General features: G+C 50.1%; 1 protein-coding gene across 1 annotated transcript in view; it reads left to right on the forward strand.

Annotated features, from left to right (window-relative positions):
* The window catches only part of CACNA1E (calcium voltage-gated channel subunit alpha1 E), a 536284-nt gene that overhangs the window by 507673 nt on the left and 1111 nt on the right, over nt 1-27500 (forward strand). The window contains exons 42-52 of the mRNA XM_019624043.1: nt 3352-3479; nt 8123-8219; nt 10317-10422; nt 11259-11366; nt 11879-11979; nt 12217-12323; nt 16171-16282; nt 19092-19220; nt 20181-20361; nt 21240-21430; nt 22847-27500. The exon at nt 22847-27500 is cut by the window's right edge and continues 1111 nt beyond it. Coding sequence (XP_019479588.1) covers nt 3352-3479; nt 8123-8219; nt 10317-10422; nt 11259-11366; nt 11879-11979; nt 12217-12323; nt 16171-16282; nt 19092-19220; nt 20181-20361; nt 21240-21430; nt 22847-23392 — 1806 coding nt within the window. The 3' untranslated portion in view covers nt 23393-27500. The remainder of the gene's footprint in view (nt 1-3351; nt 3480-8122; nt 8220-10316; nt 10423-11258; nt 11367-11878; nt 11980-12216; nt 12324-16170; nt 16283-19091; nt 19221-20180; nt 20362-21239; nt 21431-22846) is intronic.

A 27500-nucleotide genomic window follows, 5' to 3' on the forward strand; every position in this document is an offset into this window, starting at 1 on the left:
CGTATAATGGAAATAGCTGCAAGGCGATTTAGAAGAGTATGAACTGGAGTTTTAAGTTTATTCATTCACATGTTCAGCACATTTTTATTCAGTGGCTATCAAAGCCTTGTTCTGAGCAAGGCACGGGGGTGAAGCTGTCAGTGAGTCACAGTCCCTTCGTCCCCTGCAGCCGAAGGCTGAAAGGCATCCAGGTGTCACAGCGCTTACTGATAAGTGTGAAATGGAGCCTACAGAGGGCTTGTGGACATCTCAGTTGTATCCTACATGGTTTAAGTGTTTAATAATAAATATTTCAAAGAAACCAAAGCTATAACTGGAAAATTAATTAAGGACTGTAAAGGTACTTTTAGAATTTTGAACTGGAGGGTACTGCATAATTCACATTAATGTTATTTTTAAAGAAACTATATTCAGTCTGAGATGATCTGCTTTACAATCTCAGCCCTACATGAGAAATACCTTGGGCGAGTCACAGCTTCACAGCTCCACCAGCCACTCTAGAAAGAGTTACTGATGCGCTGTGATGTGCTAGGCTGTGTGCCTGGAATGAAGAATAGAGATGGGTGTCGGAAGCGCTGTGTCCTTGAAGAGCTGAGGGTAATTAAAACTGCCCCCCCAAAAGTTGGAGCATTAAAACAAATAATAGGCGTGAGTGTGAGTACCACACTGTAAGAGGTGATGCATGTAAAGCAATAATAATACTCAGTTTTTGTTCACATTAGTGCTAGGTACCAAGAAAAGAGGAGAACAGAAATGTGTGGCTGCATGGACAACCCTTTGTAACCCATGCAGCGACTGAACCTATTCACTGTGGCTCCAGTCCCAGCAACAAAAAGGAAGGCCCATGCAAGGATCAGGCTCAGCTGCCTGGGACAGAGCTCCCTGAATAACAGTGGCTTAACCAGAGGATGTTTATTTCCCCCCGAAAACCAGTGAAGTCTGGAGGAAGGAGCACAGGCTCATTGTGGTGGCTTCCCAGTGGTTAGCTCCCAGACTCTGTCCCTCTTTCTCCTCCATGACCTCCAGGGAATGCCCCTCATCCCCATGAGGCTAGACCTGTAGGCATCCACATACATTCTAGGCGGAGGGAGGGAGGAAGGAAGACTGGTTACTAGGATGCTGCCAACAGTCTCTGTTTTGCAGAGAAGACTCCAACCAGGTCCTCCCTGCAGACTTCCTGCTTACCTGTCCACCCTGCCTGCCTATCTGGCACCTCCATCCACCCAGCCACGTAATCTGGGGATCATCCACAGACACTCTTATTCTCTCACCCCCACAGCCCATTGGTCGCTTGCAAGTGACAGCCCAGTCACATCTGGCCGAAGCAGAAAGGGATTTATAGGCACATGGTGATGAAGGGTCCTGGGGCAGGGTAAGCTTAAGCGGGCTTGGTCTGGGGCTCTGATGACATCACCAGGACCAGGTTTCTTTTTCCATTTATAGTTCTCTTGCTCTAGGCTCTTCCATGTGAGCTCTATTCTCAAACACCCCTAGCCGAGGGCTCCCAGACAACTGCAGCGGCAGCTCTAGACCTCAGTCCTCGCACATGCAAGACCAACATGGAGGAACAACTCCTTTTGCCCAGAAGATTCAATACCATTTTATTGGCCTCGGTTGGATCACCAGTCACTCTGGCCCCGGGGAATGGGATCCAATGACTGGTTGAGTCCTGGGTCATAGGTGGTGCCCCATTAAACCATATTAACTAGGAACAGGCAGGGGTGGGTCCCCAGGAGAGCAGAAGTACAGTCAGTGGGTGCTGGGGAGCCAAGAAATGACAACACAGTGCTCTCTACTGTCGTCATCAAGTCCTGTCGATCCCACCGCCTTTAACTCCCCTATTTATGCTACTGTCCTGCCACTAGCTTGGTTCAGGGACACAGTGACACCCTCCACACAGCTGCCCAGGGTTCCTTCTGAATGCAGACGTCCCTGGGCCTCTCTCCTAGTTGAACTCCCTTTAATGGGTCCTGTTGCCTGCTCCATAATCTAGACCTGAGGTCAGCAAACTAGTCCACGGGCCAAACCCGCTTTGCCACCTGTTTTTGTAAGGCCCATGAGCTAACAATGGTCTTTGTCTTCTTCAGTGGTTGAGAAAAAAATCAAAAGGTGAATGATATTTCATGACGTGAAAATTATATGAAATTTAAATCCACACTCCTTTCTGTTTCTACCGTGACCTACATATGCTGCTTTCATGGCTTTTTTAAAAATTTAATTTATTATTTTATTTAAGATTTTATTGGGGAATCGAGGAAGGGGAACAGACAAGTTGCTGTCCTTTTGTTCTTCAGTCTAGTTGTGGAGGACGTCGCTTCACTGGCCGTGTTGGTATTATCATTGCGCTCTTCCCAGGTGAGGCAGTCGGTCTCTGGCCATTGGACGGCTGCTCATGGCGGCTCACCGCAGCTCGCACCAGCTGCTCACACACCGGCTGCCAGCCACTCACGGTGGCTCACGGCAGCCCACTGCAGCCCACGCCATCGCCTGCGACTCACGGCAGCCCAGGTCTAGGTCGAGCTGTTATTCAGCATCTTAGCTGTAGAGGGTGCAGCATCACTGGCCCTCATGTGGCATCCAAACCGGGGCCCTGCTGCTCTGAGCTGGCACTCCCAAGCCAACTCTTAACCAACGCGCCACTCGGCCGGCCCTCATGGCTGTTTTTTTTTTTTTTTTAATCTGTAACATGGGTTTGCTTCAACGTGTCACGGTCTATACTAAATACTAAATCAGTCTTTAAGAATATTTGAGTAACAACATCTAGAGAGTGTCTGCCATGTTTAAGTAATGTGCTTGGCATGGACATACATCTCTGGATAAGAGCTTACTTACCCCCCTTCCCCAGCACCTGGAAGACAGTGAGTGGACAATAAATGTTGTTATACAAGTAAGTGGGAGAACAGGGTCTCGGAATCCATGCAAGAGCCGTGAATAGCTTCAGGTGGTCACAGCGAGCCGCACGTGTGGTCAGCTCTGAGACATCTCATCAGTTCTCTTGGTGGCTCCTTGGGTGGAGCCAGGCTGGGGAAGAGGGCTGACAGGCAGGGTTGGGGTCAGGCTTTGACTTCCTCTGCCTTTGAGCATATTATGACTGCTGCTCCTTCTGCTACACTAACAGTTAAATAAATGGAACAGGTAGTGACAGTGAGAAGCAATTGTGGAGTGCTTTGCCAGTAGACGGTGGCACAGAAAAGTGAAACCACGCTCACCCAATGAGATGTGAGGTGCAGTGAATGAAGACGTGTCGCATTCAACAAGGTCAGCGGTGCTCGCCTTAGGGCCTTTGGCCCTCAGGCCTGTTTCTGTGCCACAGGTGTCCCCTAACTCCTTTCCTCCCGCCTTGTCTTCCAGATGCTCAATCTGTTTGTGGCCGTCATCATGGACAACTTTGAGTACCTGACTCGGGACTCGTCCATCCTGGGGCCTCATCACCTGGATGAGTTTGTCCGTGTCTGGGCAGAATATGACAGAGCTGCATGGTGAGTAGGCCTCTGGGCCAGCCCAGCGGGGCCTGTATCAGGGGCCGCTCAGTTCTCAAGGAAGAGGTTGGCATTGGAGCCCCCCAAATGCTTGCCTGTGACACAAGGAAAGGAGATTCCTCTTGCTTGGAGCCCATGGAAGAGGCCAGGTCCTCAGAGTGGCTCCGGTATCAAAGACCTACCTTCTTTACCTTCCTTTCCCCTCTCGTTCCTTCTGTGACAGGCCTTCCCTTTCTTTGCCAATCTCATCACACAGTCCACACCTCAGAGTGTTTGGGTTCAGTCCCCCAGAGGAGCTTTCAATAATCTCTTCTTTTCCTGCCCAATGGTTTAGTGGACTCCTTTGAGTCACCAGGGGGGATACAAGGGTTTTCTGGGCCAGTTGGACGCCTGGCCACCATGGTCAGTTGACAGTAAGTGTTTTGTGTCTCTCGTCCCTCTCAAAAGGTACAGTTTGAGATAACTCTGAAATTATATAAAAACCCAAGCAAGTTGTTCTTTCGACTGATCCTCGAAACACTTGTGGATTTTTATTGTGTGCAGCTGAGTTAAATGTCAGGAATTTGTGGGGGATAAGCCCCCAGGTCTCGTTCACTGTCCAATAGTTCTCCAGCGATGTTGTGCCCTCTGGGCTTGAGAGCAGGGGTTGGCAACCCTCTGAAAAAAAATATAAGAAGCGCCATGCTTCGTAGGAATGGGCCACGTTGCTTCCACCTGGAACCCCTTCATAATCTGAGACTCTTCCCTAAATTTATCCTTCTATGAGGCTGTTGAACTTGGGTCACTAGTTTATGGGTTAGAACTGTGAATCAGAATTCCTCTTCCCCTCAGGAATCAGTCATGACTTAGGGCACAGAGTTCTCACATCCATTCCTGTTACAGAGGCTGAGCAATGGCTTTTACTCTCTGGGCTTCCTTTCCAGTAGACAGGCTGCTTAGAGAGCACTGGGTGGTGTGTTAGAGGGACTGCAGCCAGGCCTGCGTCTGTCAGCTCCATGGCCTTGGACAAGTCACTGAACCACTCAGCTTCCTCCTCTGTGAAATAGAGATAACGATACCTACCTACCTTGAAGGCTGGTGGTGAGGATTAGATTAAATCACGTGTGTAACTGTTGCTATGATTGACAATAGCCATATGGGAAAGCTACTGGAATGTATGCAAAACCGGTCTGGAAAGCATGGACGGCCACCGGAGGGAGGAGGAACCAACTGCTCGCAAAGGAGTCCCATGCTCACCCAGCCTCCGTGGCTCTCGGAAGCCCCAGCTTCCTGTGGTTTCACATTATCTTGGAACCCAAATGCCATGTGCACTAAACATGCCCTCTCCTCCCCCTACCCCCACCCCCCCACGAGACTCTCTCTCTCTCCCTCTCCCTCTCTCCCTCTCCCTCTCTCTCTCCTTCCGGCTCCTGGGAAGAAACGATTCCATGAGGACTACTCATGAGACTGAGACACACGAGCTGTGAGGAGAGCAAAAACGGAAAGGAGAAGCTCTTTTGTCCGCTTTGAAATTCATAGTGTAACCTGTTCTGGTTGAGTTTCACTGGCCTCCTTTGTGAGGTGAAGGGGGGCGTGGGGTGGGGGTGGGGGTCTCATAAAGATACAGTGAGCCAGTGTCTTCAGAAAGAAGACTGATCCAGGGTACAGAGACCATCAGCCTATGGACAGCAGCTCCAACCCACCAACGTCCCAGTCTCAGTAATAAAACAGAAGAACAAATGGTTAAATGACCTCCGCTCAAGAGTTCAGAGACTGGGTGGTACTGATGAGCTGCTATGTGGAAGAACAGGAGGAATCAACGCCGGGAGTGAGAAAAGGACAGGAGTGAAACTGGGGCAAAGTCCTAGTCTCCCCATGGCTACGGGTGAGGACTGGTGCTCGGAGGTGGAGATGCGTGTTTATAATGTCCAGTGGACACTCTGGTTCAGACCAGGATGTGTCTAGATCCCTGGCTGTTACTTTCTTGTCCTGGCAAATCGATTAATTCTGTCCTTTCCACGAGAAGCCAGAGCTCTCCAGTGGGAAAGGGGGTTGGTACGATGGGTCTCATTGTTTCTGGATTTCTGTCTGGATCACCCCAAGCTGCCTGTGAGCTGGGTGGCAGGAGTGGAGCTGGGAAGAGGACTGCTCTCTGAACACAGGTCCCAGCGGAGAAGAGCTTGCCCAAGTCTCAGTTCAGGAAAAAAATCCACCTCAAAGAGAAGCACAGCCCTTTGCAAATTTCCTGGTGCCAACTGTGCTCCTTGCTAATTAGCCTAATGGGAAATTTGTCTCTCGCCGCCTGCAGAAAGACGCTGACTTCCCACAGCCGCCCAACAAGCAGATCTGAGAGGAACTGACTCTGGTCTGTGTCTGCGAAAAACAAACAGTCTTGCCATCCACTTCACGGCAGCCTGGCATCTGCCCCTGACAGCGGGCAGAGCATTTGGGAATTGGCAGTTCTTCAAGGCCTAGCTTGAGCTGCGGTCCATTTTATACATCTGGCCAGGGGTGGGCCAGATAGGTATCTTGGGGTGATCTTGTCATGCAACAGTCCCCTTGGGCATTTGACGAGCTCGGATGCCTTGGAATACTGGGGTCAATGCAGTTCTCAGGGTGAGGCCTCTCTGACGGTCCCTGTTCTTAGCCTCTCCTGATCTGGCTTTGCCAGGCCCCATGAAAGAAGCTGCCCTTCCTGTCCCAGCCGTGCCCTTCACGGCTAAGCTGTCACTTCTTTCCCACCTTCTCTGAGTGTCCTATTAACCCACTTCTGCTTCCTTTACAGTGGCAGGATCCCGTATAAGGATATGTACAAATTAGTGCGGGTGATCTCGCCGCCTCTGGGCCTGGGAGAGAACTGCCCCTACAGGGTGGCTTGCAAGGTTTGCCTCCCAGCCCCCAGCCGTGCCTGGCGGTGGGGTGCAATGTGGAACCCCTCCTCTGTTCTGCTCCACCACCACTGTGCCACATGAGGGAACCTTCATGCTACTTTCCTTTGAGTTTAAAGAGGTCCTAACCCTCCCAGAACCAGCAGCTGTCACACAGGAAGAAGGGCACGTTTCGCGGGGAAGATAGAAGAGTTACGGACTCAGTAATGAAGGCCCACTTTCTTCACATGCACACACTCACCTGTGCGTGCACACACACATTCTCTCTCTCCCCACTCTACCTTCATCTATAGGTTTAACCGGAGGGACCTCTCCCTCCTCCAGACAGAAATCTTTCATCCAGGAAAGAGCCCTGGTTTCCCTTCACTGGACTCAGACACGCCTCCTGTTAGCAAAACAGCATCATCGTTCCATATATAATGTAGCACAGTGTGATCTTAGCCACCCCTACCTCTGCCTGCCCTCCAGCTCCTGGATAGCTTGGCCAGAAGCGACTGTAACAGCTACAGGAAGAAAGGGGGTGAGAGGAGGGAAGAGAGGATAGCTTCGGTGTGTGTGAGGAACCGCATAGGTCTGAGGGGCTAGGGAGGTCACAGCAGAGGACAGAGGGCCCCCGGGCAGATTTCTTGCCTTAGGGTCCCACCGTCTGTTGTTGAAGGGGCACAGGGGTCTGTCATAACTGCCGAGTCACTGCTTGGTTATGAGACCAAGGACCCGTTCAGAGGCACATAGGACCTCCCCCTGACCAACTCTGCTAGACCCTGGGAACTCTTAACATCCCAGTGGTTCTGCCAAGCCGCCATCCGAGGCCAATCCCCCTCCATGGGGAAGCCTCTCCTGGGGCTGCAGAGGGAAGCCAGCCTGTGGGCTCCTTGGGGCCCAGCCCAGCTCAGCGGCTGGAAGCCGTAGGCCCAGGAAGATGCGGGCCTAAGCTGGCTTGGGATGGTGCTGCAGTGATTCCCGTACGCGGGAGGCTGAACAGCTGCCTCTGCTGAGACTCTTTAAACTTGACCCTGGTGAAACCTGCAGCCGCATGAGGGGAGAGCTGGGGCGGGCAGCATGGCATGCAAGACGCTCGTCCTCCTCCTGGCTTTGTTTCTTCCGTCCCCAGCATGCCATGGCCCAGGGGCACGCTGGGGAGTCAAGAGCCGCCTTCTCCACCGAGCCAGGTGGAAGCAACGGGGTGACTGACAAGCAGCCACGGCCTACCACTCACGTCGCCGCCTGCTGCACACACAGCACAGAGGGATACACGGCGTTGCGCCTGTGGGTTCAGAGCAGGAGAAAGGCCTGACTGCCGGGCTGGCGCCTGGAATTCTCCCCCATGGCTGGAGCGCCGTCTATCCGGTTTATACCAGTCGCACACAGCCCTGGGAATGGAGAACATGCTCGTGTTGTACGGGGGCGAGGGCATGAACAGGGAAGGAGGGGAATGCCAACCCAAGAGGCGAACACAGGCGAGTCTCCGTGACAGTGCACAAGAGGGTCAGAGGGACCACACAGGGGTTGCCACCAGCGTTCCCGGGTCTGTGTGGGGCTGCTATAAATCCACACCAGGACGGAGTCACCTGTAGGATTTGCCTTGATTAACAGGTTTCCTATTCTTTTCCTGTTTGTCCATTTGTTTTCTTTTCTTCCTCTCCTGGTTTCTGTATGATTTCGTTTGTTTTGTTTTGGCTCTCTGGGAATGCCTGTTCTCCTCTCCTACCTGTTTGCATCCTTCTCCCGACCCCCTTTCCCTCCCCCTGCCCCCACTTACCACCCCTCCATGAGCAGCGGCCGCATCCATTACACTGAGATGTATGAAATGCTGACTCTCATGTCACCACCGCTAGGCCTCGGCAAGAGATGTCCCTCCAAAGTGGCATATAAGGTAGACCACCCCTTCCTTCGTTCTGGGCTAAGGACCAACAGAAAGTGGGATCCCTTTGCGGGGAGGCCAGAACCTGGGGAGGAAGCCGGGCTGGGGAGGCGGAGGAGGGGACCAAGGAAAAAGGAAACGAAGCGGAACGTCAGGAAGGGTCCCGGAAGGATGACATCCTGAAATGTACCAAGGATGGTTTGCAGTGCTACCCAGCACGGGGGGCTTGTTTGTTTTTTTAACGTGTCATTCTGTGTTTAACGACAAGTGTGTGGCTTCTTGTGAGCGGGTCCTAGAAAGGAAGTGTTAAGTAGAGCGTTTGCTTTTAGAGGCGGCAGAGTGGTGGCCTACAGGGCAGCATATGTGGGCGAGAAGGCAGCCTAACATCAAAACAGTTATCAGAACTTATTAAAAAAACAATAAATAAAAAAATACACACCTCCAATCAGATAAGTTAAGGAAATAATGCAAAAATTGCTCCACACATGGTTCAAGAAGAAACTTTTAGGGGAGAAGTCTTAACAAATTCCTTCCATGACACAGGAAGGAACGGTGGCATGGCTCCTTCTAGGTGTCAGGAAAAAAAGAGGAACATGACCTGTAGTCCATGACATGTGATAAAGGATGCAGCTCCCTGCCCACACATGCCCAGCTACCCGGTTCTCTTGGCTGCACCAGGGAAAGGGTGACGGTGGGCCCACGTGGCATTCAGGATTTAGATTTCCCTTCTTGGCGTGACTGAGTTATGGGGCCCGGCCCTGAGCTACGGGTGGATCTCGCCTGGTTTGCACAGGGCAGCATTGTCCACTGGGAGTCACCTGCCCTTCGGGTGCTCATAGCTTTGGGGCCTGCATTTTTTTCCCTCCATAATGAGTAATAGTTGCTGTTAATTCCCCATTGGTGTTCAGACTGACCCAGAACTTGGGCGCTCTTTCACTCACCTAAGAATCCACCACAGCAATGTCGCCACTTCTCCAGAAGCTTAAGGAAGTGGGAGAGAGATGGAGCTGGTTTGACCCTGTAAGACGCCATGTCTGTGGCATCACGTTAGGCAAGATGTACCAATTGCGTCTTAGAGATCCTTCCCTGGAAGACAGACATCCCTCCCTGCTAGGCTGGTGGTTCTGCCAGAGGACCTTCTGCTACCTGCAAGCTGCATAGCTCCAGGCGGCATCTCATTGGAATGGCCCCATTGGGGACCCTCATCCACCCCCTTACATGGCTCCTCCTACGCAGCTTAGGGGCTGGCATCCCTTTTTGCTCATCATGGCCACATCCAAGGGTACCAGATGGTGGCATGTGGCCCTGAGTTCTTTGAGTTCCTGGGATGAAGCTTGGGAAGAGGAGTGTGGGGGCTGGAGGAAAAGTTAAAGAATTCCAAAAGCAAGCTACTCTCTGGAAAGTGGATTTGGCCATTTCAGTTTGATCCCTTCCTTTGGGTGAGGGGAACAAGGCCTGCCCACTCTGCTCCTGCCTTGTCACCCTTGTCTCATTCTCTGTTCTCTGCTCCCCCAGCCTCCTCACCGCGACCCTGTTTGCACTCTCCCCTTTTCCACCCTGCTCCACCTCATCCATTGGATAAGCTGGACTTTTATGCATGTTCGATCATGTGCTGGCAAATTTCATCCTTTAAAAGACTCAAAAAGGGGGCATCAGGATGTATCTTTCAAGTCAGATAAGCAAAGCCAAACCTCCCCCTCGCTGTCTTTCCGTCTGAGTTTTGGGGTGTTCACCGGACAGGTGGAAACCAGAGTGGCCTTGAAACAGGGAGTGGAGCCACCTCCCAGAGTGGACTCCGTTCCCTGAGCCACATGTTTGAGAAATCACTTCCCATCCCAGAGAAAGACATTCTTGGGACCCTGGCGGAGTCCTAGAGAATGATCAGCCCCCCTCCCTTGGAATTTGGCATCATTTCCTGGGGGGAAAAAACAAAAAAAAAACAGCAATGAGCCTCCAGTGAGAAGTAGGGGAGTAGGGCTGAGGGGTGGAGAATCCGTGCCCTTCTTTTTTGTCTCTGCATTTGACCTCTGCTCTTCGCATCCCTTCTCACCAGGGTTCCTTTTGATACGTTGTTTTTCTCCCACTGTTTCTTTTCTCTCTTTCACACAGAGGTTGGTCCTGATGAATATGCCAGTAGCCGAGGACATGACCGTCCACTTCACCTCCACCCTAATGGCTCTGATCCGGACAGCTCTGGACATCAAAATTGCCAAAGGTGAGCTAAGGAAGGAGAAAGCGACACGTGCAAGACGGTGCAGGGCGGAGCTGTTTGCACTTGCATCCCTCTAACAATGCGGTGACCTGGAACTCCAACATCAGCGTCCCTAGTTTCACCTGTGTGACTCGGTGACTGTCACATTGGTCATTTCCTCCTGGTAAAATGAATGGTCTGATCATCGCCAGGTCTCCTTTCAGCTTTACCAGTATGTGATTCTCAGTGTCTGGTACTGAGTAGGCATTTTAGAAATATGTGTCCATTGAACAAATGAGTTTTAATGGCCTTTTTCCGTATGTGGCATCTTTACCGTCTGGGAAGGCTTCTGTGGCAGGTGCTCTTGTTGTGGTGCTCGGTTCCTCTTGATGTCTAACTCTTATTTAGGAGAGAAGAGGTTTATTGCTTCCAGATGGGCCTCCAGCCTTCCTGCCCTTGCCTGATCCGAATTCTTTTTAAAATCAGGTCGCTCTGGCTATGGAGTCAAGAGTCGCTGGAAGAATGGATGGTCGTAGAAAGAGGCGGGGGTGGCCCCCTGGTGGCTCTTTTCACTGTCCCCTCTGACATATGGTACACCTGGGAGGCTTTCCCTACAAATGAGGAAGCTGATCTCGGTCTTAGGGCCTCAGATCTTAGTGGCAAGCTATCCCTGAGTCACTGAAATGGGAGCCAACGTATGTTCTGCCTCTTCAGCAGAAAGACCCAGCCCTGCAAGGTCCTCTGTCGCTAAGTGCCAAGGCTTCCTCTGCGAAAGAGTCGTCCTGCTGGGTCAGCTCCTACCCTCACCTACTCCCTCCATCTTTGTGTGTCCTGTTTATTAGTCACTTATCTTATTCTAGGGGGTGCTGACAGGCAGCAGCTCGACTCGGAGCTCCAGAAGGAGACCCTGGCCATCTGGCCTCACCTGTCCCAGAAGATGCTGGACCTGCTTGTGCCCATGCCCAAAGGTGAGGCGCCTCTTCCTGGGGATCCCTGTCACTGTGGGTCCAGCATACTAAGGCTGTATCTTTGGGGGCAACCCAGAGTGATGAAGGGGATAAGGGAAAGTGTTCTATGATCCTTAGGACACTCAAATCGCTCTCTTCCTAAGTCCCTTCTGTCGTTATTAATTGAAACCATTTTCTCCACGTGGGTCACTGTGGTTGCAGTGAGGGTGCATAACTTTCTCCCTCCACATAACACTGTGTAGCAAACCTTCGTACATTTTTGGAAAAGGGTGTTGTTATTAGAGGTGGGAATCTAGACCAGTGGAGGTGATGCTTACTAAGGTGTCATCCTCCTCCTTGGATGGCCATGGAAGCTCCCTAAGCACAGATATGGGGACCTGTTTGCTTGGTATCCTCAGTGCCTGGCATGTACCTGCTTCAGAGGGTGGAGAACAAAGCTTTAGAGGTGTCCTCAGTCTCCCCTCCCCCCCATCTTCTCTCTTTCCCTTCCATGCCACATTTGTGTTTTTCAGCCTCTGACCTGACTGTGGGCAAAATCTATGCAGCCATGATGATCATGGACTACTATAAACAGAGTAAGGTGAAGAAGCAGAGACAGCAGCTGGAGGAACAGGTGAAGGTCAAGCAGCATGGTGGGTGGGCCAGGCTGTGCATCCCTGGGGCACAGTGCCCTTCAAGTGCTTAGCAGCAGAGGTCAGGGGTACAGGGCCCAGGAACTAGGGCATTAGGAGCTCAGTGGGCCTAAGGTTGAACAAGGTATCAATCATGTGCCTTGTATTTTACCCAAGTAAATTGCACTCCCCCCCGCAGTCATCTGAGTTCTTTTGTTCTCCTTCCACTTTTAACACAGAAAAATGCACCCATGTTCCAGCGCATGGAGCCCTCCTCTCTGCCTCAGGAGATCATCGCCAATGCCAAAGCCCTGCCTTACCTCCAGCAGGACCCCGTTTCAGGCCTGTGAGTAACACCAAGGGGCCCACAGCTCCCCGGCCTGCGTTCTGTCCCGTGTGCCGTTGTGCAGGCTCAGAAACCCATTACCTGGAAGCACCTAACACAGAACACTGACTCGGAGCTGAATGAGAGTTGTGAAGACGTTTTTGTATCTTTAAATGGTTACACGCCAGGAGTGAGAGAAATGCAGACGGAACATGTTTAGTGCAGTGCCAGCTAGAGAGACAGCTCTGGGCATGGACAGGGAAAGAGGGGTCTATATTAGGATTGCCGCTTTACAAATGAAGAAGTTGGCGATGTTCAATAAGTGGCCGCAAACCAGATGGCTAGCAGGCAGCTGAACTGGAAGCTAAGTCAGTTATTTCTAACTCGAGTCTCTCCACTCGACTGCGATACGTGAAATGAACAAAAGAAATCTTAGACAGGAAAAAAAAAAAAACCAAAAAAACCAACTTTATTTTCTATATTGGCAATGGAAACAAAACTCTAAGGAATTTGCCAGTTCTTCTGAGTTGCAAGTCTTAGCCCCCAATTTGGCCATTAGTCATAAATGATTAGCATATACACATCTCATTGTAACCTTACCTTTCTATCATCAGCAAGAGGGTACTGAGTACCCAAGGGCATGAAGGCCCTCTCCCCAATGTAAACAATTTTTTGTGATTGTGTTTACTTTAGTCCTTCACCATGGAACCAATAATCACTGTCACACCTTCAGTAATGATCAGGGGAGTAAGACCTCTGACAGAAAGCCCTTTAGCATCACACACCATTTCTTTCTGCCTGTGGTGTTGGGGACCCGTTGTGAGCTCATAATCCAACACATCTTGGAAGAGAAGGCCCAGAGTCAGGATCAAGGCCATCAGTCATTTTTACAAATATGTGATGTTATGCACTCTCCAGTCGACAGAACTGTGCAGGAAGGAGATATGACTGCAGCTGTGGGCCACCTCACTGGAAGGGTTTACAGTGTTTTTCAAGGGTCCTTGGCTTAGAAATGGAGGACCACCCCCCACACTCAATCTGTTTTATCCACAACAACTTGCTATACAAATTACCTTCCACCATAGGACTGCTCCAGCTTCTCTCCCATGTTTGTTGATTCATTTCCTTATTGATGTGACCCAAAAGCCAGCTCAGGCACTGGAGATTTAGTAGGCAACATAATCACAGTCCCCATGGAGACAGATCTTCAAAATGAAATTACAAGAGTGATAGAGGGTTAAAATGCGGAAGGCCAGGCTATTGTGATGCCCTGTAAATAAAGGAAGTAGGCACCTAATTTGAGGGTTTGGGGAGGCTTTCCTGAGGCAGTAGTATTCAAGTGAGAGGCAAGCTCTTTGAGAGGGGAGAGGCAGTGTGGTCAGTTTAAGGAATCTAAAAACTAATTGGATGGTTCGAGCACAGAGAGCGCTCAGGGAGGTGATGAATGTGGAGAGCTGCACAGGGACCAGGACATAGCAGCATTACAAGCAAGATACAGAAGTTCAAGTTCATCCAGGGATAATGGGGTTTTATCATCAGGGTGACATGATCAGATTTGTGGTTCTCAAAGATCTTCGTGAATCCAGTGTGGACTCGGTGGATTGGAAGGGAGCAATTCGGGAGATGACACACCAGTTAGTAAGTGACTGCACTTGTGTGAATTATTAACTGTGGCTTGGACTAACAGATAGAAATGGGGAGAGAATGAATGGGATTGGGTGATTGATTTGCTACATGGAATGAAGCAGAGGGAGGAGTCAGACACGACACTCAGGTTTTTGGTTTGAGCCTTTGGGTGGGTGTTGGCACATTTCCTGAAATGGGGACGCTGTTGGAGCAGCAAACTGCTTCCTCAGGACTAGCTGTGTTTCTAGAGGTTTGTGTTATTCAAGTAGAGCAGCGGTTCTCAACCTTTCACAGGGGTCGCCTAAGACCATCGGAAAACACATATTTTCGATGGTCTTAGGAACCGAGACACCGCTCCTCTATCAGTCTCCAGGCCCACATGCAGATACGCCCACATCCGAGTACCCGGCGACCCCTGTGAAAGGGTCGTTTGACCCCCAAAGGGGTCGCGACCCACAGGTTGAGAACCGCTGAAGTAGAGGCTGTTCAGAGCGTACAGTGGTGACGATGAAAGACAGGGCTGTTCCCTCATGAAGCTTAAATCTGGTGGAAAACCAGACATGAAACAATTAGAGAGGAAAAAAATGATCATTTTCAGCGATTTGATTACAATTCTCATAGGAAGAAACAAATGCGGTATGATCTGAGCGCATGGGCTATAGCAGAGATTTCCTTCAGGAAGTGACTTTTGAGAAGAATTTGGAAGGATGAATTCAAAAGAACATGGGATGAGTTTTCAAGGGGGCTTGGGAGTTGGAGAGAAGCACTTTGGGGCCAGCCTGTATTCAAGTCTTGAAGCAGGAAGTAGCCTGGCACATTCAACAAACTAAACTAAAAGAGTCCAGCATGTCTGGAATTCAGGGGGAAAGTGATGCAGGCAAAGGCTGGTGAGGCAAGGGCCAGATCAGGAGAGAGAGGCCATGTCCAGGATTCTGGACTTTAACAACAATGAGAGGCCAATGTTTTTAAAGAAAGTAGATGGTCACTCTGGGTGCAAAGCATTCAACTCTATGAGGTTGTTCAGTAATGCCCAGGGTCCACATCCCTATGGAGGACACTCTTTATGGGTAATTATTTTCTGTAGAACAAAAGGGAACCCATTTCTTATAATAGCAGTGCTCGTCTTCTTCCCAGCGGTTCTCAGGAGAAGCCACACTGAGAAAGATGACTGACCTTTTACGTGAGTCATGAAACTATCAGATCACCCTGTAGCAGTCGTGAAAATTCAGCTAAAGCCCTCTGTGGGAGCAATGGAGGGGGGGGGGCGGGGGGACAGGTTGGGCGATTCTGTTCTTCAGATCTTTCCATGATCCCACTCTGAGTAAGATCACAGCTGTAGATTATTTTGTAAGTAACTGGCAATCCTTGCTCAGGCTTGAGATTTTCCATTGGGGTCATAGCAGTAGACTCATCAATGAAATGGCTCTCTCTGGAGTGGAAGACTAGCCCCATCACCACTGAGAGAGCTGCCGCCACTCACTGCCTCTCTTCCCAGGAAGCTCAAAGGGTACCCTGGAGCAGTAAACGGTGGCAGCAGCCAAAGTTTTAGGAAAGAGGGGTGCCTTCGTCTCCTACCAAGCCCAGTGGGTCTCACTGTCTAAGAGTGTCTGCAGGTACCTGTGGTTTAATAACAGGCATGCTGTGACAGCTCTCCATACCTTTCATTCAGAGCCTCTAAAGACTTGGCCAACTTTCTCCCTGTCCTTGTCACCTTAGCCATCAACCCAGAGGGGGTCACATCCTCAACACGACCTCTGACATCATTCTGCCCAGTTTCTGGCACACACACGTCATAAATGCTCATGGCATTGAATTGTTTAGTTTGGCCAGGGGTGTTGGCACAATAAAATCATATTCTTACTGAGAGAGGAAGAACTTTTTTAAAAGACCATGACTGCTTAATATTTAAACAAACTGTTCGCTGTCTATGGCATTTTTCCGCCGAATGGAGAAACTGAGGAGAAACAGGTTTACAATCGAACTTTGGTCTTCCATATGGCTGAGCGTGACAAATGATGTCATTTGTCACAGATATGTTAGTCACCAGGAGGGCGATGAATGGCTCCAAGTGCAGTTGAAAACAATGCCTTCTCTTTTCTGGTGTTTTTTTTTTAATTTTTCTATTCTAGGGTCAGCCATGACTAAAGGGTGTTGCCCTGGGCGGGACATGGTAGTGGCAGCCATGGCATGTCCCTTCCTTGCCCATGCACGCATTACCTGTGAATTTGGCATTGCTTTCCAGGAGTGGCCGGAGTGGATACCCTGCGATGAGTCCGCTCTCCCCCCAGGAAATATTCCAGTTGGCTTGTATGGACCCAGCCGATGATGGACAGTTCCAGGAGCAGCAGTCTCTGGTGAATGAATGCGTTACATGACTTCCAGATAGTTCCCTGGTTTACTGATCCCGCCCACTCTCAAATTTTCTTTCATAGCCACAATCTGTCAGGAAAACGCTTTCTGAGAGTCCCACCAATTACCCTGGGCGTTTCCTGCTGTGTCCCTTTCATAGCTGAGTTTCTCATGTTCATTGACAAATGCTGCCTCTTTAGGCCTGACAACCCAGAGGCCCCTTATCTGCTAAAGGAATTTAAGTCCTTGAGCAGCAGAAAATCTTGCCTTTGATAAAGCTCTTTTATCAGAAGCTTGGGGAATGGCTTGGGGAAACACAGGAATGCCCTGCTGCCAACCCAGAAATGATGGCCGCCTCCTGCAGAACTCGGGTAGTAACATGGCACCAGGAGATGCAGAAGCAGCTCTGGGCTTCTACTCTGTGTGGTTCAGGCAAATTGGCCCTTTTGGTCACAATCCTGCAAGGTCAAATACATTCTAAGAGATCCCTAAAATCACTTTCCTGAGCCTAAAGTTTTTCATTAGCATAGATGGTAAAATTCCTGAGAAATCGATTGAGTCCAGTTTAAGCTTGAAGAAGAAAGGACAGATTACATTTTAGGTTTTGCTGATACAAAAAGCTAACCTGCAATTCCCAAAGATAACAGACTTTACTGACTATTGGGTTGTTGGAAAAGTCATGATTCATTTTTGCAACGAAAAACATAGAAAAAAAACATGTCATGACTTTTCCGACAACTCAATGTTATTCTTAGTTCAAGAGCCATGAGATCAGGTTCCCTCCCGAGCTTAGAATTAAAGTCCAAGTGTTCATTGGCCTGGAGGGGAAAAAAAAAAAAAGAGAAAATCCAACGTTTGCCAACATCCAAATAGACAGCTTGTACTAAGTGAGTTCCATGTCACTTTGATTATAATTCATCTGTGTTTTTCTCCCCGGACTGCCCTACTGCGTACCTAAGAGTCATTCTGAAGGGATGCTGTGGCCGGCATGTCTGATGGAATGGGGTACCTGTCAGAGGGGGCAAAATATTTCAGTAGCTCAAGCAGATGCTTGCTTGCTGAGTCGGGGAAATCCAAGGTTGTGTTGGGAAGACAGCTCGACCAGACACCCCGTGTGAGTGAGTGCTCAGGCGGGTAGGAACCCTTGGGGGAATTCCCTGCCTTCCTCTCTGAGGAACTTAGCACCAAGGCCCAGGGACTACTTGGTACAGAGAGTTGGATTCTAAAAAGGGCCTCTCCGCATTTGATGGCCTATCTGGTGGGAGAAATCCTCAATAATGTGTGCTTTTTTTCACAGGGAGATTTCTTTATCTCAGCTTCCTTTCTGCAGGCTCCCCAAGCTGAGCCATAGTGCCAGGACTTTCTGGATATGTGTTCATCTCATTGTCAGTACTGGTGTCTGTGATTCAATTCAGGTGTGCTACACACTCACCACTGTGTACTCCTGCCCATCCCTCGGGGGCCCCCTGCTCTCCGTCCTGAGGCGTGGCCATGACCTGTGTGTGTGTGTGTCTTGCAGCACCTCTGACACCCCTAGCCTGCAGTGTTGTTACCACATGTGTTTCGAGTCAGACCTGTGTGCTATATAAAGCATGTACTGCAAACACTGTAACTTCCTCAAGTGCACACATCACGTGTCCTGGGAAGGCCGTCCTCCCTTGGACACCGGAACCCACTATGCCAAATGATCAAGGCTGACCTTTAGCAGTGCCCTGTTCATGTACCCATGTTTTTAAGGCATCATTTCCTAAAATATCAAATAGACATCTGGAGATTATACCAGAAAAAAAGTGCTTAGTTCTAGGTCTCTGTTTGGTGGCCCATGAGAACATTTCTAAGAACATTCCACTGGTTATGCAGTGAAACTAGCTATCTCTTTAGAACATGTACATTGGTCACACTGACATTCTTTAACCAAGAACATAACGTAAACGGGTTGGACAGGACCTTAGAGATATTCAGTCCAACTTTCTAATGCTCTAGATTGGCACAGCCCGATACACTAGCCACTGCCCACCTGGCAGTTAAGCAGCTGAAATGTGACTAGTCCAAATGGAGATGTGTAATCAGTGGAAAATACATACCAATGTCAAAGACTGTGCTACCAAAAACATGTAAAATGTCTCAATCTTTTTATATTGATGACATGAGCATATTTGGATAAATTGAGTTACATAAACTGTATGTTTGATTTTCATGTTTCTTTTTGCTTTTTCTAAATGTAGTTACTAGGAAATTTAAGATTATGTAAGTGGTTTGCATTTTATTTCTATCAGACTGTACTAGTCTAGAGCATCCCTGACAGATGGCCACACCATTTTTTTGGGGGGGGATGGTTTTAATCATAAGAAAACTCGTATCTAATAAGATCACATGTCTTAAGGTTTAAGAAGGTATATTTAACATCAGATTAATGGTGAGTTTCTAAGAATACTGGTTTCTATTTAGTTGATAAATGGTTTCTTTAGATTGAAAGAACAAACCAAATACTACCAACTCTCAGGAAGTACACCTCACATATCCAAAAAGTATTACAACCAATAATGTTAATTTACAAAGCTATAAAATCTGAACCATTGCTTAGCAATAAAATCAGATGATACTTAAGTATCTCAATCCATTAGAGCTTTCCATTTGGGACATCTGGTATATCACAGATCTGCACATATAGGACACATACATATAACTGAGACCTTAAAGATGCAAGTCCCTCTTCTAAAAGCCATTGTTGATATGGAGGCAGAATCATCCACTGGACATGAGAAGCAATGAGATGGAACCAAGTCCCACAAGCTTGGCTGTGTTTATTTCCAGGAGCCAGAGGTTAGTGAATTAAAAAGCGTGCAGTCCTCTAACCATGGCATCTACCTTCCTCCGGACACCCAGGAGCATGCGGGATCTGGGAGGGCATCCTCTATGCCACGCCTGACTGTGGATCCCCAGGTAAAAAGCAACCACCATCTACCACATGCAGTGGCCTCCTGGGCTGTATTCAAATGGTGGGTTATGAAAAAACATCTGATATTTTCAGGTGAGCCCTTGACTTGCCCTGCCCCTTCCCTCTAAGCAACACCTGGCTCGTGGGCCTTCTCTGTAGAGCCTACTCCTCCCTGTGTTCTTTCACTCAAGCCCTAACCTCAGCAGCCTAGCCAGCAGGATGCCATAACCTTCTCCAGATGGGCCCAATATCCTCAAGACTCAACCAGCCATGCAAGAACTATTTCCCAGAATTTTCCCTGTAGATTTCTCCTTCCTTTTTTTCCTTTCCTTGCTCCTCAAGCACATACGTAGTTACTTACACATAGCTCTGTGTCAGGACTGTCTGTCCTAACCAGTGCAGGCCATGCCTCATTTCTTTGTCTGTTCTGGCTTCTTTTTTTCTGTCTGTCTGTCTTACATTAAGTTTTGACAGAGACAAGAAGTTTCTGTGGATTTGTTTTAACATCTGTGGCAAATCAAAAATGCCCAGGGCGGGGCTGGGGTGAGATAGATGATAGAGTGAGAGCAATGCATTCTTAGTAGCTGCTTCATTATGAGCTCTCCTAAGCTCTAGCCCTGCAGGGCAGGGCTGGCAAGGGCGAAAAACAAAAGCTGTGCTTCTTTCATGGTGCAGACATTTTGACAATTGCCCTCACCTATTTCCAAGTGGCCCAAGGTTCACTGCTTGCACAGCACACTCAGCTGCTTGCTTTCCTGAGCCCTGGACCAGCCCCAGTGACATAAAGGCATAACATAAAGGTACTTTCTAGAACAGCCTTCTCCAGCTAAGGTCTGAGCAATAGGGAATCCAGGGAGGTTACAATCTGCAATCGTCAACAATCCCAGTCCCACTTCTTTCTTACCATTAGATCCTTTCGGTCATTAATCCATGCCTTGTGTTCCTCTGGTGGCTCCTGTTTCCAGGTGGCAACAGACTCCAGCTCCATGAGACGTTCATTTTCCACTATTCGGGATAAGCGTTCCAATTCCTCATGGTTGGAGGAATTCTCCATGGAGCGAAGCAGTGAAAACACTTACAAGTCACGTCGCCGGAGTTACCACTCCTCCCTGCGGCTGTCAGCCCATCGCCTGAACTCGGACTCAGGTAAGGAGGTCTTCACTGTTCACCTTTTGGGCTCCTGCCCTGATAGGCTGATTCTGGCAAGGGCTGAAAATCTCTGGTACAGAATTCAGAGAAGAGCTGAGGACAGTGAAGGAAGGAAGAATGCTCCTTACCAAAGGGGTCAGGGGAAGGGTTCCATATCTGACTCACACCCTGCAACAGGCCAGAACCCACCATATTTATCGCAGAGGCCAAGGAGACATCTTCCTTCCAGAGACAGGCCATAGACATCATTAGAATTGAGATTCTCAGATGGCCTTCTGCAGAACCATCGGGGTTCCTTAGGAACACTTCAACCCAAATAGTACTACCTGGAATGGTTTTACATATTGGGGTTTTGTTTTGTGTTTACTAGATGAAGAAACAAAGATAAAGAACGCAGGGACCTGCTCCATACCGCAGGGCCAGTAAGTGGCAGAACTGGGCCTGGGACTGAAGTTCTTTGACTTCAGTCCCAGGGTTCTCACCTTGCCATTATGTTAGCTGTGCCATAGAAGTTCACAGCAACTTCTTAATTCCCTTCTACCGGTGCCATCTTACCCCTCAAAAGGTACACACCCATGTTTAGGACATAGAGAATTCCTGGGCCATATTATTGGCAAAGATTCCAAACTGTGTCTTAGTATAAATGGAAGAGAATTGATTATGTCCTTTAACGGGCATGTCTTCCCAGTGCCAGCCTGCACATGCCCCTCATCACACAAGGTTAATTCTTGGCTTTGCCCTCCTGCCTCCCTTTGAGATCACCTGTTGACATGCGTGGAGAAGCCAGGATCTTTAGGGGCCCAGGCTCAAAGGCTTCCTTTTCAGCAGCCAGTCGGGGCGGAGTTGTGATCGGTTGCTTTTGTCATCTCTCACAGGCCACAAGTCCGACACGCACCGCTCAGGGGGCAGAGAACGAGGACGATCGAAAGAGCGAAAGCATCTTCTCTCCCCCGATGTCTCCCGCTGCAACTCAGAGGAGAGAGGGACCCAGGCCGACTGGGAGTCCCCAGAGCGCCGTCAGTCCAGGTCTCCCAGTGAGGGCAGGTCACAGACCCCCAACAGACAGGTGAGCATGGAGAGGAAGCTGAGCCTTTGCAGAAAGACAGGGAAGGGTGGTCTGTGAACATGAGGTGCAAAATGGGGCCGTCCAGCACCCCCACAGAACTCAGGTTCACAGAAAACAACCGCCATTGTGCATAATAGAACTTAGCTACTTATCGCTTCTGAGTACACAGCATTATGAATTTGTAGAAACCCAGACAGTCCCCCACAAAAGACAGAGGTGGCTGGAGGTCTTCCACCCTGGTCCTCAGGGTGCTGAGGTACAAAGTCACAGCAAACAACTTCACAAATGTCTCAGCAAGATTGAGGAGGAAAGGATGGCCTTTTAGCCTGAAAATGTTCTGGGCTCCATGGCGTGACCCTTCCTACTAGTTGGAATGGTGGTTCACCTCTCAGCACAGGCTTCCTAAGGCAGATGGACTCGTTTACCGAGCTTCTAGCCACCCCAAGAGGAAGACCATCTGTGTCCTTCTGGCCTGTTGCTGAAACACCAGCCTGTGCCTACGAAACTGCCAGAGTCGTGTGAACGCATTCTCTGGGCCTGCTTTCCTCCTCGTGACCGCCCCTCATGCCATCCCTCCCTCTCCTCAAGGCTCTCAGCCCAGACGGGAGACCCGATCAACAGCAACGAGTCATGGGGATGAGGAGGGGTGGCTGGGACTTTTGGAGACCGAGGCGGTTGGAAAGTTGACTCCTAAAGCCATAGTTTTCAAGGTTTAATGCAGAACAGCCTCACCTGTGGCTTGTTAAAACTGCACATTTCTGGGACCCCAAGGATTCTGTGTCAGTAGTGAACCCCAGAATTCTGCATTTGGAACGACCCTTCCTCAGGAGATTTCGGGCAGTTGGCACCTCAAGAAACTGGCCTGAAGGTCCCTTTACCACCACCTGGGCTCAGGGACACCCTGGGGAATAGGTGAGGTCAGGTAAGGCCTTGGGTTGCAGAAACTGAGTTCACCTCGGCGAGCCACTGATGCCATGGAGGCAGAAGGGGACGCGAGGGAAGGTGTCTGCCATTCCCTCCCCCACACCCAAAAGAGCAGCTTCAGAGGCTGCGTTTAACTTCCACACAGTTGTTTTTCTATCAATGCACCACTTGTTACAGACAGAACTTCCAGATCGGCAGCACCTGCGAGCTTGTTAGAAATGCAGTTTCAGGCCTCACCTCAGCCCATATCCATAGTCTAATGAGACTCCCAGAAAACCATAACCATGTTCAGAGTTGCCATGCCCCAGTCTCGATGGTGTTGACTTCTTACTCTTCTATAATCCCTGAGTGGATGTGACTTGTAGCCGAGGGACCCCAGCTGAGACCCCCCCCTCCAGAATTCAGACCCCCAGGGCTCTCTGTGCACAGGGTCCCAAGCGGGGATCCTGCTAACCCCCGTCTCACATGCCATGTCTCTCCTGCTCTGTCCAGGGCACAGGCTCCTTGAGTGAAAGCTCCATCCCCTCCATGTCTGACACCAGCACCCCAAGAAGAAGTCGTCGGCAGCTCCCCGCAGTCCCTCCAAAGCCTCGGCCCCTCCTTTCCTACAGCTCCCTGATTCGACATGCGGGGAGCACCTCTCCCCCAGCCGATGGAAGTGAGGGCGGCTCCCCGTTGACCTCCCAAGCCCTGGAGAGCAATGACGCTGCTGGCTTGCCCGAGGCTTCCAGCTCCCGGCACACACGGCAGGGCCAGCACCCTTCCCCACAGCGCTACATCTCCGAGCCCTACCTGGCCCTGCACGAAGACTCCCACGCCTCAGACTGTGGCGAGGAGGAGACGCTCACCTTCGAAGCAGCCGTGGCCACCAGCCTGGGCCGTGCCAACACCATCAGCTCAGCCCCGCCCCTGCGGCACAGCTGGCAGATGCCCAATGGGCACTATCGGCGGCGGCGGCGTGGGGGGCCGGGGCCAGGCATGATGTGTGGAGCTGTCAGCGACCTCCTGAGTGACACGGAAGAAGATGACAAATGCTAGAGGCTGCTCCCCCCTCCGATGCATGCTCTTCTCTCTCACGGAGAAATCCAAGACCGAACTGGGAAGCCAGTGCGGCCCGGGGGGGAGGAAGAGGGAGGAAGAAGGTGGAAGAACACCGTGCGTTATCAGACAAGAGGAAGGAAAGGACAAAAAGGCAAACCAGTCAAACCCACCAACTTGCAAGATGGGCATTGCCATAGTTCTGCCTCTTTGCTGGGGAAAGAAACTACCAGAACATGGAGGGTTGTTCCCAGGGGAGAGGGGACAGCAGTATGGCTCTGCTGCCACTGCCCCTTCCCACTTTTCTAAAAGCTGTGGAGGAGTCGAGCCGGCCTGTGTGTACACCCATTGCCCTGCAAGGTCTGGAAGACTTGCTGCCTCTTAACTGGGGAGCCATGGAGACCACAGGAGAAGTCTCCTTCCTCCCTCGCCAGCACCATTGCCACTGGGCCAGCTGCAGCAGCCTCCCGTGCGTCACCCTGTGGCTTGCTTCCCCAAAGAAGCACAGACTATGTTCAGGAGTGTCCGATGCCAAGGGTAGGGGCAGGGAGTGGGGGAAAGCTGACATGGAGGGGGTCAGGGTGCTGTGGCGGCAGCAGCAGCAGCAGCAAGGGCTGGTCTGGATGAGCAAAGCCATAGCCCAGCAGCCCACACTGTGGAGGAGAGAGCCAAAGAAGCAGAGAACTGGTGGTGCTGGTGGGTACAGGCCTGTCACCCACACAGTAGGTGCTTTGAGTGTTAGAATAAGCTAAGGAGGTCCCCCAGGGTCCACAGATGCGCCTGAGGCTCTGGTAAGGGTGATATTTTCAAAGCCTTGACCACCCATATGGCCAGGGCACCAGCTGATGAGAATGGAGTCCAGCCTTGGTGCTGGAGGCCCGTGCTGTGTCACGCGGAGCCCTGAGGGAGGGATCAGTGTGACAGGGGCACTCAGGGGACTCAAGGCAGAGTCTGTGTTTCAACCAGCACAGAAGTAACTCAACATGGGGAACAGTGCTGCGGCAGCACATACTGGCCAGAAATCAGCCCGGACCCTGGTCCCGGAGGTAGCGGGCCTCTCTGCCCAGCAGCGAGGCCAGTGCTGTGTCAGGGGCCCAGTTGTCCCTGCCCCTCCCCAGAGAGGACAGCATATCCAGAGTGGGCCACACATCCGCTAGTGGGGACTGCTGGAGAGGTGACAGATTGAAATAAAAGCAGCTTTGATAAGAGTCGGTCGGAGTTCACTGAGGACCTCCTGCGAGGAGGGACCCTCAGTCCAGAGCTCCTACAGCTGGTTGGTGGTTGAGGGTCAGTGCATCAGGAAATGTCAGTAAATATACCTCAGCTTAGACCTGGGCTGGTCCTTCTAGCAAAGCAGGCTCTGATGGGGCCTTGTCACGTTGTGTGACAAGACTGGGGCCCTGAATATATTTCTCTGGGCCAGGACTGTGCTTTACCCCTCCCCAGAGTAAAAGCTGAGCAGAAGACCGCCTCAGGCTATCCCTTGAAACTCAGAAGCATTGAGAAAAAGAGCCCTTAACTTGGCGAATCGGTGTTTCTTTAGTAGACTTGTCCGGCAGGACACATCCTTGTCTTTCTCTGGTAGAAATGTCCCATCCCCTTAAGTCCCTCCCCAGTCCCCCAGCACCATCGCAGGATCCCCTGGAGCGAAGGGCCAGGCAGGGCCCACCTTTCCCAGCCAGGAGCTCATGGAGCCTGCTTCCCAGAACCCTCCCTGGGACAACCCAGAAGCCTCTGGACTGAGATCACAGTGGATCAACACGTTTCTCCTCCTCCAGCCCAGACTCCGCCTCTTAGGTAGGAGCAGTCGGTGGCTGTTATTTTTCTTATGAACTTTTGCTTTTTTGTTTTTTTCGTTGAAATAAGGCATTGCCACATCAGCTCTGAAAAGCCAGACCCGACCCTGTGGCTGCAGATTCATTTGTCATGACCCTGCCTTCTCTTCTAGATATTAATGGAGCCTTGTGACCCTCAGCCCATCCCGAAACCAAAGTAGTCCCAGGGCGGGAGAAGCAGTGAGGCAGAGAGGAAGCCCCCACTCCCCCACCCTCAGACTCTCTTCCATTTTCCTCTCCCGCTAGGCCGTAGCTGGGCATGTGACCATGACTCGACAACACCCCAATCCTCACAGGCATGATTGTTACATAAGACTCTGACGCTAGGCCTTGGATCCTAAAGGTTCCCTCTGCTCAGCGTCATTTCGTGCCAAAGTGTTGCTATGGGCAGCTTTGTGTGCACAAATTTGCTTTCTTCCACCTCGGAAACGCAGCTTGCCCTATGGACAGGCCTACAACAGGACGGCCATTCTGCACCAATGAGCCTATTGCTTTGTTTTGAGAAAGGGAATTGAAGTGATAACCTTGAGCCATTTCCACAGTAGGAGAAATTCAGGCTGGCAGAGCATTTACCGGAAATGGAATCTACCTACAAACAACATTGCAAACACTAAATGTACTGTGTCCAGGAAACCTTCCTGTTTCCTGGACACCGGGACACCTTACACAAGCATGCCTTTGAGTCCTGAGTGGCAGAAAGCAGACACGGTCCTCTGACCAATCACCTGGGTTTTTTAAGTTCCAGTAAACTCATGAACTCTTTTATTCAGCTTCCCCTGACCAAGAAATCAGGTTTCTCATCCCTTAGCCTGCATTTTCCCTTCTAGTAATACCAGAAAATAAAAGAATTTTCTGCAAAGTCACAGAACTCATTATCATAATCATCTTCTAATGGTTTCCTTCTGCCTCTGGTTAAACGTGAACTCCAACTTCCCTTGAATTGCTGGTCAGGATAGTCCTTCCTAGGGATCAGATTCTGCCTCTTCTTTTTCCCTTGAAGAGGCCCCTTTAGATCCCAAAACCCTTGCTTCCATTTGGAGTAAAAATCATGGCAGTAGCTTGAGGACCCCCAAGCAAAAGAGGATGACTACTACCAGTGCTGAGATACACAGCATGATACATTTAGCACTGGAGGTCCCTTCAAAAGAATCGTTAGCCATATGTCAAGTTTCCCAAGCTAAGCTTTGTCCTCAGCATCTCCTAACACAAGAGAGATTAGGAGAGTGTGTGCGTGTGGTCCAAAACTACCAGGCAGCCTTCAGGCATGAACTCTAGACCCCAGATCACAGTTCCCTCTTAGCCACGGTCAGGAAAGTAGGGGTGGTGCCCTTGAGTGTCCCCAAGGCTCAATATGAGCCATCAACACAATTGTCCGATGTGGCCTATCTATCGATTCTTCCAGCTGAAGAATCTGTTTCTGTTGTGGGCTTCCCCGCTCCCCTGCAGGGCCCTGAGATCGCAGAGAACTTTTCTCTGAAGCTGAGCTCCAGATGTTCAGGATTTTGAATGCCCTGGACTCTCAGGCCACATGGGAAGACCCCATATTCCATAGCTCTGCCAGCATCTCCCTTCCCTACCACATCCTCCCCACACAGAGCCAGTGCGAAGCACCCCAGTGCCCCACGTTCTCCATTCCAGCCCTTGTTTTGCTGCATGTTAACATTGACTCAGCTCCTAAAATGGCTAATTCCATCCAATCCAGGATTATTTGCTGACCCGCCTGCCTGCCTTTGCTATACTCCCTGCGATTGGAGAATACTTCATTCTCACAATATACAGTTGGGAACTCATCAGGTGATATTCACAAGATGACTTGGAATGACCTAAGGTGCAGGACTGTTGGGGGTGTGTCTGAAAAGTCCACATGCTCAATGAAAGCCCACTGCAGGGAAATTAGGTTTCTCCTGGCATAAGGGAACACAATTTAATAATTTTGGTCTCTTAAAAAAGTTCTCCATTTTTCATTACATCTTATGTCTAAAGCCTGCTCTGGATGTCTCATTTTGGGACAAACTATTTCTTTAGTGGGTCAAGCCAGGGATAAATTGAGAGATTCTTTAATTTCTCAGCCTAGTTATAATATATGAATATTGTGAGGTTGTATTTTTTAAAAAGCATATATATGGCAGGGAAGGATTTTGTGAGACTTGACCGTGAAGGAACTTCCACTGCTATTTTTGTCACCTTTTATGTGTGTTATGTTTTGAGACCCTCAAAGGGCTGGCCTATACTATCCTCACTTAGTTTTCTCACCCATCCTGTCTGTCCTTCCC

Source organism: Hipposideros armiger, unplaced genomic scaffold (assembly GCF_001890085.2).
Source record: "Hipposideros armiger isolate ML-2016 unplaced genomic scaffold, ASM189008v1 scaffold_573, whole genome shotgun sequence".
Taxonomy (NCBI): domain Eukaryota; kingdom Metazoa; phylum Chordata; class Mammalia; order Chiroptera; family Hipposideridae; genus Hipposideros; species Hipposideros armiger.